The 13,966-nt window shown below is 54.3% G+C and overlaps 1 protein-coding gene across 1 annotated transcript in view; it reads right to left on the bottom strand.

Annotated features, from left to right (window-relative positions):
- Positions 1 to 13,966, bottom strand: part of ARHGAP39 (Rho GTPase activating protein 39) — a 74,477-nt gene that overhangs the window by 45,218 nt on the left and 15,293 nt on the right. The window contains exon 2 of the mRNA XM_011938197.1: positions 4,679 to 5,110. Within this exon, the coding sequence (XP_011793587.1) occupies positions 4,679 to 5,110 (432 nt within the window). The remainder of the gene's footprint in view (positions 1 to 4,678; positions 5,111 to 13,966) is intronic.

The raw sequence follows: 13,966 nt of genomic DNA, 5'->3' as shown, positions 1-13,966 counted from the left end.
AAAAAAAAAAAAAAAAACAGAAAGAAAGAAAGAAAAAAAAAACTCCAACAGAGCTTCTCATGAAGTCCTGGCCCCAATAACCCCACATCACCCCAGAATTCCTGAGACATTTTTGAAAAGAGATGGACACTCCAGTCCCCAGAGAGTGGGCCCTGAGCCATGGGTGACAGGGCAGGGCTAAGGCCAGACCCACGGCCTCTCCAATAGCAATTCTCTGAGAAGTTCTGTGCAGGCCCGAAGCTGTCCGTTCTGCTCAGTGAGAGGAAACAGGAGATTCTAGTGCTGCACCACAGCACAGGCTCTTGAGGGAGAGTTATAAATCTGGCTTCGACTTGTGCAAGATGAGCTCCTGCCCGTTTCTGGTTGGGAGAAGCTGTTCTCCAGAGGGACCACAGGATTTAACTGCCGTCAGTATTTGCAGCAAACCAATAGGTTTGTTTTTCGCTTATTTCATTTAAACCATAAACCAGATGCTGCAGTCACCTTTCCACAGGAGCTCCACCTGTACACGTCACAAACGTCCTTTATTCCTTAACCTCCACAACAGTCTAAATTCTGTACCTTTCCGTATCATCTCCTTTGGGAAATGCTGCTGGAGGGCAAGGACTCCTGGCCTGCTCTGGTGTGTGCTTAACTGCAGGCATGAGACTGCTCACATGGGTTTCATGGATCACATGGAAGTCCACATGGAGGTTCCCCGCTCTGTCCCCTAGGCTAGAGTGCAGTGGTGCGATCTCCACTCACTGCAAGCTCCATCTCCCGGGTTTACGTCATTCTCCTGCCTCAGTCTCCCGTGTAGCTGGGACTACAGGTGCCTGCCACCTCGCCCGGCTAAATTTTGTATTTTTAGTAGAGACGGGGTTTCATCATGTTAGCCAGGATGGTCTCGATCTCCTGACCTCGTGATCCACCTGTCTCGGCCGCTCAAAGTGCTGGGATTACAGGCGTAAGCCACCGCGCCCGGCGGTTCCTCTGGTTTTCAAATGCACACAGATGCTGCTGTGACGACCGGAATATACACTCAAGGACAGTTCAACACGGGACCAGCCAGTGTAATGAACCACACTGATAGACTGAGGGGGGACCACATGATCATCTCAACTGATGCGGAAAAGGCATTTGACAAAATCCACATGATAAAACCACTGAGAACACAAGGAGTATCAAGGAACCTGCTCAACAGAAAAGACTGGAAGCTTTCCCCCTGAGATCAGGGCAGAACAAGGAAGCCCCTTTCACCACTGCCATTCACCACTACACTGGAAATCCTACGCAGAGCAATCAGTTGAGAAGAAAAAGGCATCCAAATTGGAAAGGAAGATGTAAGACGATCACTAACCACAGATGACACAGTCCTATATATAGAAAATCCCAGAGAATATAAAAGAAGGTTACTACAGCTAACACACAAATTCAGCTAAGTTGCAAAATACAAGAACAACACACAATGTTATGTTTCCATACGCCATAATGGACAATCCAGAAACAAACAAAAAAATTCCACTTACAATAGCATCGAAAAGAAGAACATATCTAGGAATAACCTTTACCAGGGAGGTGAAAGGACTGTACACTAGAAAATATAAAACGCTGCTAAGAAAAATCAGACATAAACAAATGAAAAGACATCCTCTGTTCACGGATTAGGAAATTAGGCCTGGTGTGGTGGTTCACGCCTGTAGTCCCAGCACTTTGGGAGGCCAAGGCGAGTGGATCACGAGATCAGGAGATCGAGACCATTCTGGCTAACATGGTGAAACCCCGTCTCTACTAAAAGACAAAAAATTAGCCAGGCATGGTGGTAGTCCCAGCTACTTGGGAGGCTGAGGTAGGAGAATGGCGTAAACCCAGGAGGCAGGGCTTGTGGTGAGCCTAGATCGCGCCACTGCACTCCAGCCTGGGCGACAGAGTGAGACTCCATCTCAAAAAAAAAAAATCATATTGCTTGGATGAAATACCACCTTACAGATCCAACACAACCCCCCACACAGATCCAAAATTCCAAAAGCTTTCTTTTTGTTGTTGTTTTTGTTAAAAGAAGTGAAAAAGCCAATCCCCAAATTCATATGGAACTGCAAGGGGCTCCAAATAGCCAAAACAACCTTGAAAAATGAGAATAAAGCTCGAAGACTCACACTTTCCAGTTTCAAAACGTATTACAAAGCTACAGTGATCAAAACAATGTGGTACTGGCATATGGATCAATGCAAATCAATTGAGAGGCCAAGAAATAAACCCAAATCTACGACTAGTCAATATATATATATATTTTTTGAGACACAGTCTCACTCTGTCACCTAGGCTGGGGAACAGTGGTGCGATCTCGGCTAACTGCAATCTCCACCTCCTGGCTTCAAGTGATTCTCCTGCCTCAACCACCCGAGTAGCTGGGATAACAGGTGTGGACAACCACTCCCAGCTAATTTTGGTACTTTTAGTAGAGACAGGGTTCTGCCACATTGGCCAGGCTAGTCTCAAACTCCTGTCCTCAAGTGTTCTGCCCTCCTTGGCCTCGAAAAGTGCTGGGATTACAGGTGTGTACCACCTTTCTTGGCCAAAAGTAAAAACTTTGTACTTTGGCCATGCATGCTGGCTCGTGTCTGTAATCCCAGAGCTTTGGGAGGCATAGGGGGCAGACTGCCTGGGCTCAGGAGTTGGAGACCAGCCTGGGCAACACAGTGAAACCCCCATCTCTACAAAAAAAATACAAAAATTAGTCATGTGTGGTGGCATGTGCCTTAGTCCCACCTATTTGGGGGGCTGAGGTGGGAGGGTCACTTGGGCCCAGGAGGTGGGGGCTGCAGTAAGCTAAGATTGCACCACTGCACTCCAACCCCAGAGACAGAGACACTGTCTCAAAACCAAACAAACAAAACAAAAACCACAAAAACCTTTGTTTTTCAAATGATACCATCAAGAAAGTGAAAAAAGGGGCCTGTAATCCCAATACTTTGGAGGCTGAGGCGGGTGGATCACGAGGTCAGGAGATCGAGACCATCCTGACTAACATGGTGAACCCCCTTCTCTACTAGAAATACAAAAAATTAGCCGGGCGTGGTAGTGGGTACCTGTAGTTCCAGCTACACGGGAGGCTGAGGCAGGAGAGTGGTGTGAACCTGGGAGGCGGAGCCTGCAGCGAGCCAAGATGGTGCCATTGCACTCTGGCCCGGGCAACAGAGTGAGACTCCATCCCAAAAAAAAAAAAAGAAAAAAGAAGAAAGTGAAAAAAGGCTCAATGTCATTAGTCATTAAGGAAATGCAAACCAAAACTACAATGAGACATTTCACAGCGGCTACAATAGCTAAAAGAAATCTAAAAAGGAAAGTAAGTAGTGTTGGTAAGGCTGTGGATAACTTTGAACCCTCATATTTGCTGGTGGGATGTGAAATACAGGCCCTGGTCCTTCCTGTGCCCACCTTCTGCACTGCACCCACGCCACACCCAAGCCTCCACTGCTCACTCTGCCCTGAATGGCGACGTCAACACCATCTTCCCGGTGTGCTCCAGTGGCTCCTCCACACCTGATTTGCCTCCTGCCCAGTCTGCAGCAGGCTCCATCCCTGGCCTCCCTTTCATCCTGTCAGGCTGGGTCCACAGGGTAAACCTGCTGCGTGCCTCCCTCTGTGCCTGCGCCTCGGCAGGGTGGGACGGAAGCCTGCTCTCCTCTAAGCTCTGTGGTATGCTCTGAATCCCTCTTCTGAAGCCTCAGATGAGCCCAACAGTCCAACAGGCTCCTTCCCACCTCTGCAGAAATCCCCTGGGTCTCAGCTCCCTTGGCAACCTCAGCCAAGCACCGAAACTCTGGTACTGGGGGAGACCAATCCCCTGCCTTTCTCTCCCTGGGGTCCAGCCTCTCCTCCATCCTCTCCGAGGAGCCTCTATCCGCCCCTGCCGTGGCCAGGCTTCTGTCTGCCCTGGACCACAGCCTGGGCTCTGGGAAGGCCCGGCCTCCTGTCCCTGGGCCAGAGTCTTACCTTCGCCATCCATGACCCCATGGGACCCCAGAGCACACCCTGTATCCACCATGAGGCACCTGCCTTAGCTCTTCCCCACTGTCCTGCCCATCTGCCACCTGCCTCGGCCCTTCCCCACTGTCCTCTCTGGACTCGCTTCCTAAGGTGCACTCACCTGGGGGCCCTTGCGCTCTACCCTGACCTCTTCCTGCTTCTGAGGGCAGGGGTCTCCTTGGCTCCCACCAACACAGGCTGTGCTCCTTCAGAGCCACTGTGACTTGGGAAGGCCACCTCCAAGCCTGCTCAGACCCCTCAGCTGTGTCCACACTGATCTGCACCCCCCACCTGGGCCCCCCAGGTCCACACACCCCACACCTGCACCCAAATCCCCACATCTGCATCTACCATCAGCAGAGAGAGCTGGGTGAGCCCCTCAGACACTGCCCTCAGGAACCACCACCTGCCAGGGCTGGGCCAGCGAGGGGGAGGGTTGGAGGACCCAGAAACCTGAGGCTGAGCACCAGGCTCTGCTGCCCAGAGAGACAAGAAAGTGCTCACTGGGGACAGCAGCGTTGACTGCCACAGCCAAGGACGAGGCTCTGGCCACTCGCAGGGACATTGAGTCCCCTGGGTCCCTGCCCACAGCCCTCACCCGGCCCCGCCCACCACCCTCACCAGTCCTGCTCTCACCTGGCCCCGCCCACAGCACCTGCCCCGCCCTCACCTGCCGCTGTCCTCCTTCACGGCCCCGTATGCCGCGGGCCGCCCGGTCCTGGCTGGCAACTCCTGCGCCTTCTCGGTGTCGGGCTCGGGCTCCAGGGAGGAGCTGGTGCTGCCCTCGCGGCTGACGCTGCTGCCGCGCCCGGGGCTGCTCTCGGCCGAGGCGCGCGGGGATTCCGTGTTCTGCTTCAGCGTCTGCAGCTTGGCCAGCGGGATGATGTCGCAGCCCTGCGGCCGATGCCACACCGTGCGCTGCGTGCTGGCGTTGTAGTAGTAGAAGCGGGACGTGTTGGGGTCGAACAGCTCCCACCACTGGTTCTCGCTGGTGCGCTTGATGCGGACGCCGGCCGGCGGGTCCCACACGCACTCACCGGTGACCAGGTTGGCGTACATGCGCTCGCGGGTGCGCGGTTCGATGATCTCCACCCACTCCAACCTGGGGAGAGACAGCGTTAGGGCGGCTGGATCCACGGCGTCTGGGACCCGCGCCTCCCACCCCTACAGACCCCGGCTCCAGCCCCGGCTGCAAAACCCAGAAATCCTGTCACAGAGGACAGCAAACCCAAGCCCAGTCCGCCCCTGACTGCTGCGCTCCTGAGCAACCGCACCCAGGGAGGCCCCCGTAGCCTCCAGCACCCCAGGGTGGTGCAGCCCTCTGGGGGTCCTGGGCCCCACACCAGGTGGGGACATACTGGTTGTGGTTGCAGGTTCCTGTCCTCACAGGCACCCAGGCCACAACCCCACTGCCCACCGCTCCGTCCTGCAGGATCGTGGCAAGGGCCTGTGAGTCACCACTGCACACTTGCTCAACTGCACACCTGCTCAGTAGCCCCTCTGATGCAACTGGACCACCACCTCCCCTCTGGGTCGGGTCTGGAGGGGCCTCAGGCCCAGCTAAGTGCTGCTGGGCTCCCAAGATGTGTTCTCCCAAGGGCCCCCAGAGCAGCAAGGCCAAGAGCCCAGCTGGCCCTCAGACCCTGCTGGAGGGCATAGCCTCTACCCCGCCCTCAGACCCTGCTGGAGGGCACAGTCTCTACCCCGCCCTCAGACCTTGCTGGGCAGTACAGCCTCCACCCGGCCCTCAGACCCCCGCTGGGCAGCACAGTCTCCACCCAGCCCTGAGAACCCTGCTGGGGGCACAGTCTCCACCTGGCCCTCAGAACGCCGCTGGAGGGCACAGCCTCCAGCTCAGTAATGTTTCTCAGGCCTCTTCCACGTTTCTACACAGAAATAAAAACCCTTAGAGGCACAGAGCGCATCTCAGCAAAGCCGCTGCCAGGAGGCGTCACCATGGGCCCATGCATCCGTCTCTCAACCCTGTGACAGGCCTGGTCCTCACTATCACCAGGTTGGTAAGGGGTCTTGTTTCCAGGGAAAAGGCACTAATCCCAGGGGCTCAGCAGAAGGAGAGGCAAGTGGTGAGGGCAGAAGGGCCAGCGGACAACAGGCCCAGACAGGCTAGTGGGGGCCGCCTGCGGCTGCCCCAGGTGAAGGACAGAAAGAGCCCCCCCCGGGTGGCCAGCACAGACTGGCTGCGGGGGCGACCTTCATCCCACATCCCACCCCTTGAAACCAGGCCAGGGGCACGGCGGCTCTGAAAACGGGCTGTGACGCGCAGCGCACCAGATCGTGCGGCACCAAGGATCCAGGCGGAGTCTGTCCGTGCCACCCCCCAGAGGCCAGCTGGGGAAGCCGGGCCCTCACCCAGTGGCGGCAGCCCCAGCAGCAGCCCTTCGGGTTCTGGATCTGTTTCTTGCTGAAGCAGATGAGCAGCTAAGGAACACGCCCCGCCACCCAAGCCCTCCTTCAGGCCCTGGCCACTGGGCACGGTTTGCCCCTCCGTGTTTGGGTGCTGCAGGCAGGAGGCACCGAGAGACACTCCATGTGGGGCCATGAGGTGGGTGTGCTCAGGGCCTTATGTGGGGAAGGAGCTGGCTCGGGGGTCTGGCCACAGGAGGAGAATGAGGCGAGGCGCCCGCACTGTGGGCTGAGCAGCTCAGGAGACAAGCGTGGAGGCACAGGCCTAGGCGGGCCTGGGTGCCCACCAGGGTTCCCCACTGCAGCATCCTGCATCGTCTCTCCGGCTACGAGGATCTCGTGGGGATTCCTTAAGGCCCATGACATCCTGTTTCTCTTCCACTTTCACCCACGACTTTCAGCATCGTGGACGCTTCTTGCCTGCATGCTCCACGGAGCTGGCCAGCACACAGTCTGCCCTTGCTGGCTGGAATTCTAAGAGTCGCACGATAAAGAATTTGTCATGCTGGCAGTGCTGTTGTGGGGGTGGTAGGTTACGGAGGTTTCTATTTTTCTGTATTTTCCAAGTGTTCCACAATATTCACAAGATTGCTACTGTCATTTGAGAAAAAAAAAACCACACATTATCTTCCTATAAAATGGTGCGTATTCCAAGTATGACATGCAATGAATCTTTCCAAGTGTCCAGTTTTAAAGTTTTAAGGATTTAGTGGGCAATGTTTCCATGAAGTATCTGCACTCTGATACTGGCCTATGCAGCACATCACTCAAGGGGATAAAAGGTATCTCCCTGCAGGGGTGTTTTAATTCAAATGCAAAGTTAATGACAAGGAAGGACAGTCACAGTTTATAATGAGATAAAGTGATATAGCTTTATTTTTAGAAGTGGCATATGTGTTTATATGTATATAGTTGTGTAGAAAGTTACTGGAAGTCTAAAGCCAAATATTAAAAGAGGTTACCTGGCCGGGCACAGTGGCTCATGCCTGTAATCTCAGCACTTTGGGAAGCCAAGGTGGGCGGATCACTTGAACTTAGGAGTTTGAGACCAGCCTGGGCAACATGGTGAAACCTCATCTCTACAAAAAATACAAAAATTAGCCAGGCATGGTGGGTGCACCTCTGGTCCTAGCTACTCAGGGAGCTGAGGTGGGAGGATGGCTTGAGCCTGGGAAACAGAGGTTGCAGTGAGCTGAGATCGCACCACTGCACTCCAGCCTGGGTGACAGAGAAAGATCCTGTCTACACACACACACACACACACACACACACACACACAGGAGGGGGTTACCTAGGAGTTGTGGAATTTGGTGTAATTTTACCTCACCCCCATTTTTGCTTTCAAAATGTATGATGGAAAATTTCAAACATGCACAAAAATATAGAGATTAGTACAATGAACCCCATGTATGTGGTTTTAATTTTTCTAATTATTAATGTGGACAAGCATTTCCTCATGTTCCTAAGCCACTGACATTCCTCACTCGCCAGACACACACGGCTTTCCCATTACAATTTTCTTACTGATCTGCCAGCGTTGTGTATTTAGAAACGCACACCCTAGGTGACACCTCCCGCTCCACTGTCTGTGCTCTAAAGATCTCTGGCTGTGTGGCTTGTTTTTTCACTTTTCATGGTACCTTTTGCTGAAAATAAGTTTTTAATTTTAATATGGTTGAATTGGTTGAATTCATAAATCTTTCCTTCATGATTTCTCCTGTTTTCGTTGTTTTTTTTTTTTTTTTTTTTTTCTGAGATGGAGTCTTGCTTTGTCGCCTGGCTACAGTGCAGTGGTCTGATCTTGGCTCACTGCAACCTCCGCCTCCTGGGTTCAAGCAATTCTCATGCCTCAGTCTCCCAAGTAGCTGGGATTATGGGCGCCTGCCACCATGCCCGGCTAATTTTGTATTTTTAGTACAGACGGGGTTTCACCATGTTGGCCAAGCTGGTCTTAAGCTCCTGACCTCAGGTGATCCATCCGCCTCGGCCTCCCCAAAGTGCTGGGATTACAGACGTGAGCCACCGTGCCTGGCCCTTTTGACCTTTTTTAAGAAAAGTTCCCTACTTCTAGGTCACAGATATTTCCTTTTTTCTTTCTTTCTTTTCTTTTTTTTTTTTCTTTGAGATGGAATCTTGCTCTATTGCCCTGGCTGGAGTGCAGTGGCGTGATCTCAGCTCACTGTAACCTCTGCTTCCCGGATTCAAGCGATTCTCCTGCCTTAGCTTCCTGAGTAGCTGGGATTACAGGCATGCACCACCACGCCCGGCTAATTTTTGTATTTGTAGTAGAGACGGGGTTTCATCATGTTGGTCAGGCTGGTCTCAAACTCCTGACCTCGTGATCCTTCCACCTCAGCCTCCCAAAGTGCTGGGATTACAGGCAGGAGCCACGATGCCCGGCAGATATTCTAAGTTGATTTTCACACTGAAGTCATTAATCTGCCTGCATTGATTTTTGTTTACTGTGTGAAATTTCATTTTCCCAGATGGATAGACAGGGATCTTAGGACAGCTTGTTAAATAGCTTTGTTTCCTCAGTGATAGACAATGGCAGCTCTATCTTAAATCTAGTTTCTGGCCAGGCGCGGTGGCTCACGCCTGTAATCCCAGCACTTCGGGAGGCCGAGGCGGGCAGATCACCTGAGGTCAGGAGTTCAAGATCAGCCTGGTCAACATGGTGAAACCCCGTCTCTACTAAAAATACAAAAATTAGCTGGGCGTGGTGGTGTACGCCTGTAATCCCAGCTACTCAGGAGGCCGAGGCAGGAGAATCCCTTGAACCCGGGAGGCAGAGGCTGCAGGGAGCTGAGATCACGCCACTGTACTTAGGCCTAGGTGATAGCGAGGTCTCAAAAAAAAAAAATCGAGTTTCTGTAAGTGTGTCTGAGCTCCTAGCTGGCTTTGCTGATCCATCCATCTCTGTCTCTGCTGGAGCAGGGTCTTAGTTATGTAACTTTGTAAAGTTGCTTCCAAAGCCACACACTCCTCTCCCTCAGGCATGTGTTGAAGCCATTCTTGACCCTTAGTTCTTCCCTGTGAAACTGAGAATCACCTCTTTGTTGGCTCTGCACGGAGCCTGTGGATGCATTTAAGGAGAACCAGGCGTCTCGGTGTAACTTTGGTCTCCATCCAGAGCCAAGGTGTCTCCCTCTGCTAGTCCAGGTCTCCGAAGGGCTTGGACGCCTTCTTCCGATCGGCCCTACGTCCCTCTCTGCTTCCACAGCACCACTGAGGGAAACCCCGCCGCAGGGAGGGCTGGGACCACCCAGAAGCCTCTGCAGGTCCCAGCCCCAGATGCTATGGCAGACTCACTCTTCCTCCCAAGGGCCTCACCCCTGTCTCCCTTCCTTCTCTCCATGGACATCCCAAATCACCACACCACAGAGAACCTGGAGGGGCCAGCCAGGGGTCCCCAGCACCAGCTCACACAGAACCTGGAGGGGCCAGCCAGGGGTCCCCAGCACCGGCTCACACAGAACCTGGAGGGGCCAGCCAGGGGTTCCCAGCACCGGCTCACAGAGAATCTGGAGGGACCCGCCAGGGGTTCCCAGCACTGGCTTCCCCTCGTGCACTCTCTGCTCCTTAGCTCCAGGGCAACTCTCCCGGGAGACCCTTGACCTCAGCCCAGGATACGAAGTGTCAATGTCTCCCATTGTCAGAAACACAGGGACACCGACATGGTGCACCTTGAACCCCCAGAGCTCAGCACTCTAGGGAGAGAGGGTTGAGGCTTGGCAGGGCCAGGACCTCCTCCTGCCCATGGTGCCACGTGCTGCAGCCTGGGCCTCCTGAGGATGTTGCTGGTTGTGACAGTCCGCTGCACACACTATGCCCTTAAATCTCAACCCTTGTGGGCCCCTGCAGGACCCACAGTTCAAATGGGAAAGAGAATCCAAGGCTCATTTAAGTAAAAATGGCAACTGTTGAAAGGAGGTGGACAGGTACCCTGCCTTTCCCCTGGAGCCCAGCTCTCACCGAGGGGCAGAGCTGCACCCCCATGGCTCAGCCGGGCTCTTCAGTCTTGTTACCTGACCCCCGTGACTCAGGGCAGTTTTTTTTTTTTTTTTTTTTGAGACAGAGTCTTGCTCTGTTGCCCAGGCTGGAGTGCAGTGGTGCAATCTCAGCTCACTGCAACCTCCACCTCCCAGGTTTAAGCAATTCTCCTGCCTCAGCCCCCCAAGTAGCTGGGATTACAGGTGTGTGCCACCACAGCTGGCTATTTTGTATTTTTAGTAGGAATGGGGTTTCACCATGCTGCCCAGGCTGGTCTCGAACTCCTGACCGCAAGTGATCCATCCGTCTTGGCTTCCCAAAGTGTTGGGATTACAGGAGTGAGCCACCACACCCGGCCTCAGGGCTGATTCTCAGCCAGCAGTGGACACAACAGGAATTCCTTTCACGACGTTTCTCACACTGCTGGAAGTGCAACCAGCTCAGCACTCGGCCCAGAATCACTCCCGGCTCTGGGCCACATCCTGGGGCCGGGCTCCACTCTCCTCTGCCCCACAGGGTGTGCCCGGGACACCCCCAGTGTCTTCCAGTCTTATCCCTACCATGGCTGCAGTGTGGAGGACAGTTCTCTCCCCAGGAGGCCAGACCCCATGTGGCAGTCCCAGGCTTCCCCTGAGCCCTTAGTGACAGCCTCAGGAGCGGCCTTGGAGTGTGACTCCTTCATAGACACTTGGCTTCAACTTGGGGCAGTGGCCAGAAAACTCTGGCCATTTCCAGGTGGTGGGTCTCGTGCTGACACAGGGCTCAGGCCCTGCCCAGGGAAGCAGGAGCATCCCCAGGACGGTTCCCACTGGCACCGGCTGGCCTGGGCTGCTGTCAGTCTGCTCTGTGGGACAGCAGCCATCAGCACCCGCACGTGGCTGCAGACCCATCGCATACACCCAGGATGGGCAATGATATGGTTTGGCTATGTCCCCACCCAAATCTCCTCCTGAGTCGCAGTTCCCATAACCCTCATATGTCGTGGAAGGGAACAAGTGGAGATAACTGAATCACGGGGCAGCTTCCCCCATCCTGTTCTCGTGACAGTGAGTTCTCATGAGAGCTGATGGTTTCACAAGGGGCTTCCCCTTCACTGGGCTCTCGTTCTCTCTCCTGCCGCCATGTGAAGAAGGACTTATTTGCATCCCTTCCACCATGATTGTTTCCTGGGTGTCCCCAGCCATGCAGAACCATAAGTCAATTACACAAACCTCTTTTCTCTATAAATTGTCCAGTCTCAAGCATGCCTTTAGTTGCAGCATGAGAACGGGCTAATACAGGCATCAAATAAGAAATGACAGCCAGGAAAGCACAAGGAAGAACCAACCGAAAACCAAGAGAGAAGGAGAGAGGCCACAGCAGCTCCTCAGGGTCCGGGTTTGGAGCCAGCACACGTGGAATGCACACTGCTGTGACTGGCATTCATGACAAGATGAGTTTCTACAGAGGAAGGAAAATGTAGTGGGTGTATAAAGAATTAAGTGGAAAATCTAAAATGTCAAAATAAATCCCTGAAAGTAACGTGTTATACAGGTTTAAGAAGAAACTAACGCCGAAGGATGAAGGGACGGAGCACAGGATGGTCAGAGGACAAAGCCCAGCAGCATGGGACAGGGCCTGGAGAGGGAGGACGCGGAAGCGGGCAGGGAAAGGCCTGCTGGGTCCACGTGAGGAAGAGTGAGGGGCAGAGAGACATTTTTTTTTTTTTTGAGACAGAGTCTCGCTCTGTCATCCAGGCTGGAGTGCGGTGGTGCGATCTCGGCTCACTGCAAGCTCCGCCTCCTGGGTTCAAGCAATTTTCCTGCCTTAGCCTCCCAAGTAGCTGGGATTACAGGTGCGTGCCACCACGCCTGGCTAATTTTTGTTTTTAGTAGAGATGGGGTTTCACCATGTTGGCCAGGCTGGTCTCAAACTCCTGATCTGCCCGCTTTGGCCTCTCAAAGTGTTGGGATTACAGGCGTGAGCCAGCGCGCCTGGCCAGAAGAAACATTTTTAGACAGATCAGCCTCCAGTCTCTGCAGGTGGAAGAGAGTGCCCATCAATATCAGGAAAATGCAGAGCTCGAGACACTGAGGAAAACCAGCAAGGGTGGTCCCAGCCCCACGGGAACAGCTGGGGTAGAAGGAGCCAGCAACGCTGCTGGCAGGAACACGGGTGGGCTATGTGTGCCAGGTGCCGGCTGACAACACTGGAGGGACTTGCTGCCCTGGGCCTACAGTTTACGACCTGGCAGGAGCAAGGGTGTACAGACCCAGCAAGACAGAGCAGAGCCACAGACCTAGCAAGACAGCAGAGCCGCCCCAAGGGTCCTGAGCACGCATGCCGCATGAGGGAACAAGGCAGGGGCCTGCAGGCTGTGCACTGCATTGAGGCTCACAGAGGCACCAAATGAACGGTGAGGCCAGAGGCTGCCCGCCTGGTGGGGCGTGTCATGAGCCTGCGCCTCCTTGAACACTTCTCTGCACACAGTGTGTCAGCTAACATGTTTGTAGTGGAAGAGAAATGTGCCTCACCCTATGGGGAGGCAGCCCTAAGCCTCCCTCAGCAGCCAGGAGGAGCAGCCATATGCGGCAGGGACAGAACTGTGGGGACCACAGGGAGAGGCAGACTGAGTGCAGGAGGCGGGGCTCTCGCCAAGTATCTGGAGAAACTCGGTCCAGGGCCCGACCCTGACGAAGTGGAAGGTAAGACCCAGCAGGGCTGGGGACCCAGCTGGCCGCCTGATGCCCATGGCCTGTCTCCGTCAAACCCAGCAAGGGTCAGACTCGCAGCCGGAGGCAGCATGGTGGCGCGGGGGGGACAAAGCAAAGCCTCAGCAGCCTCAGCCGGGCGACCGCGGCCAGCGTGGGCAGGACTCTCGTGCGTGCTCACCGCACCATGAGATGAGAGCAGCACATGGCCTCTGTGGTCCTCCTCCCAGTGAATTGTGGTAAAGATCAGGCACGTCCAAGTGAGGGGTGTGTCACGCAACACCGGGCCAGCCCTCCTCCAGGCCGTGTAGGTCACCAAATGCCAGGAGCGGGTAAGTCCAGAGGAGCCCGGGGACGTCAGGATCAATGTCATGTGGAACCCGTGGACAGAACAGGGAAACGAGGTGCAAGCCCAGGCATCGGAATAAGGTATGGATTCCATTCCTAACAGCTCCCGTCAGGGGCTCGCCAACTGTAGAAAGGCACCGGCAGCACGAAGGTGCGGCTGTCAGCGGCCAGAGGACCCTGAGGCAGTGGACACAGAGGCTCTGGGCTGCCTGTGCCATTTCCACATAAATCTAAGACTGTTCTAAAATTAAAAGTTTACTTAAAAAACGTAAGTAGTCTCCATATTTTAAAATGTTAATTTTACTCTATAAATTACATAAGTAGCACAGTCGGCCTCATTTCGCAGCCAGCAGCTGCTCCTCCATGCAGGCCTGTCCGGGCAGGGCCTACCCTGGGGCAGGGAGTTGTGGCCCAGAAGGGCTCAGGGGACAGAAGCGCCCAGAGCAGGGCAGCAGGAAGCCCTCCTGGGAGGATGATCTCCTCTGACGCTAACAGGATGGAAC

The sequence above is a fragment of the Colobus angolensis genome, unplaced genomic scaffold (genome assembly GCF_000951035.1).
Source record: "Colobus angolensis palliatus isolate OR3802 unplaced genomic scaffold, Cang.pa_1.0 Scaffold17, whole genome shotgun sequence".
NCBI classification, from domain to species: Eukaryota; Metazoa; Chordata; class Mammalia; order Primates; family Cercopithecidae; genus Colobus; species Colobus angolensis.
Note: the sequence above shows the minus strand (reverse complement) of the source record. Positions and strands in the feature narration are given on the sequence as shown.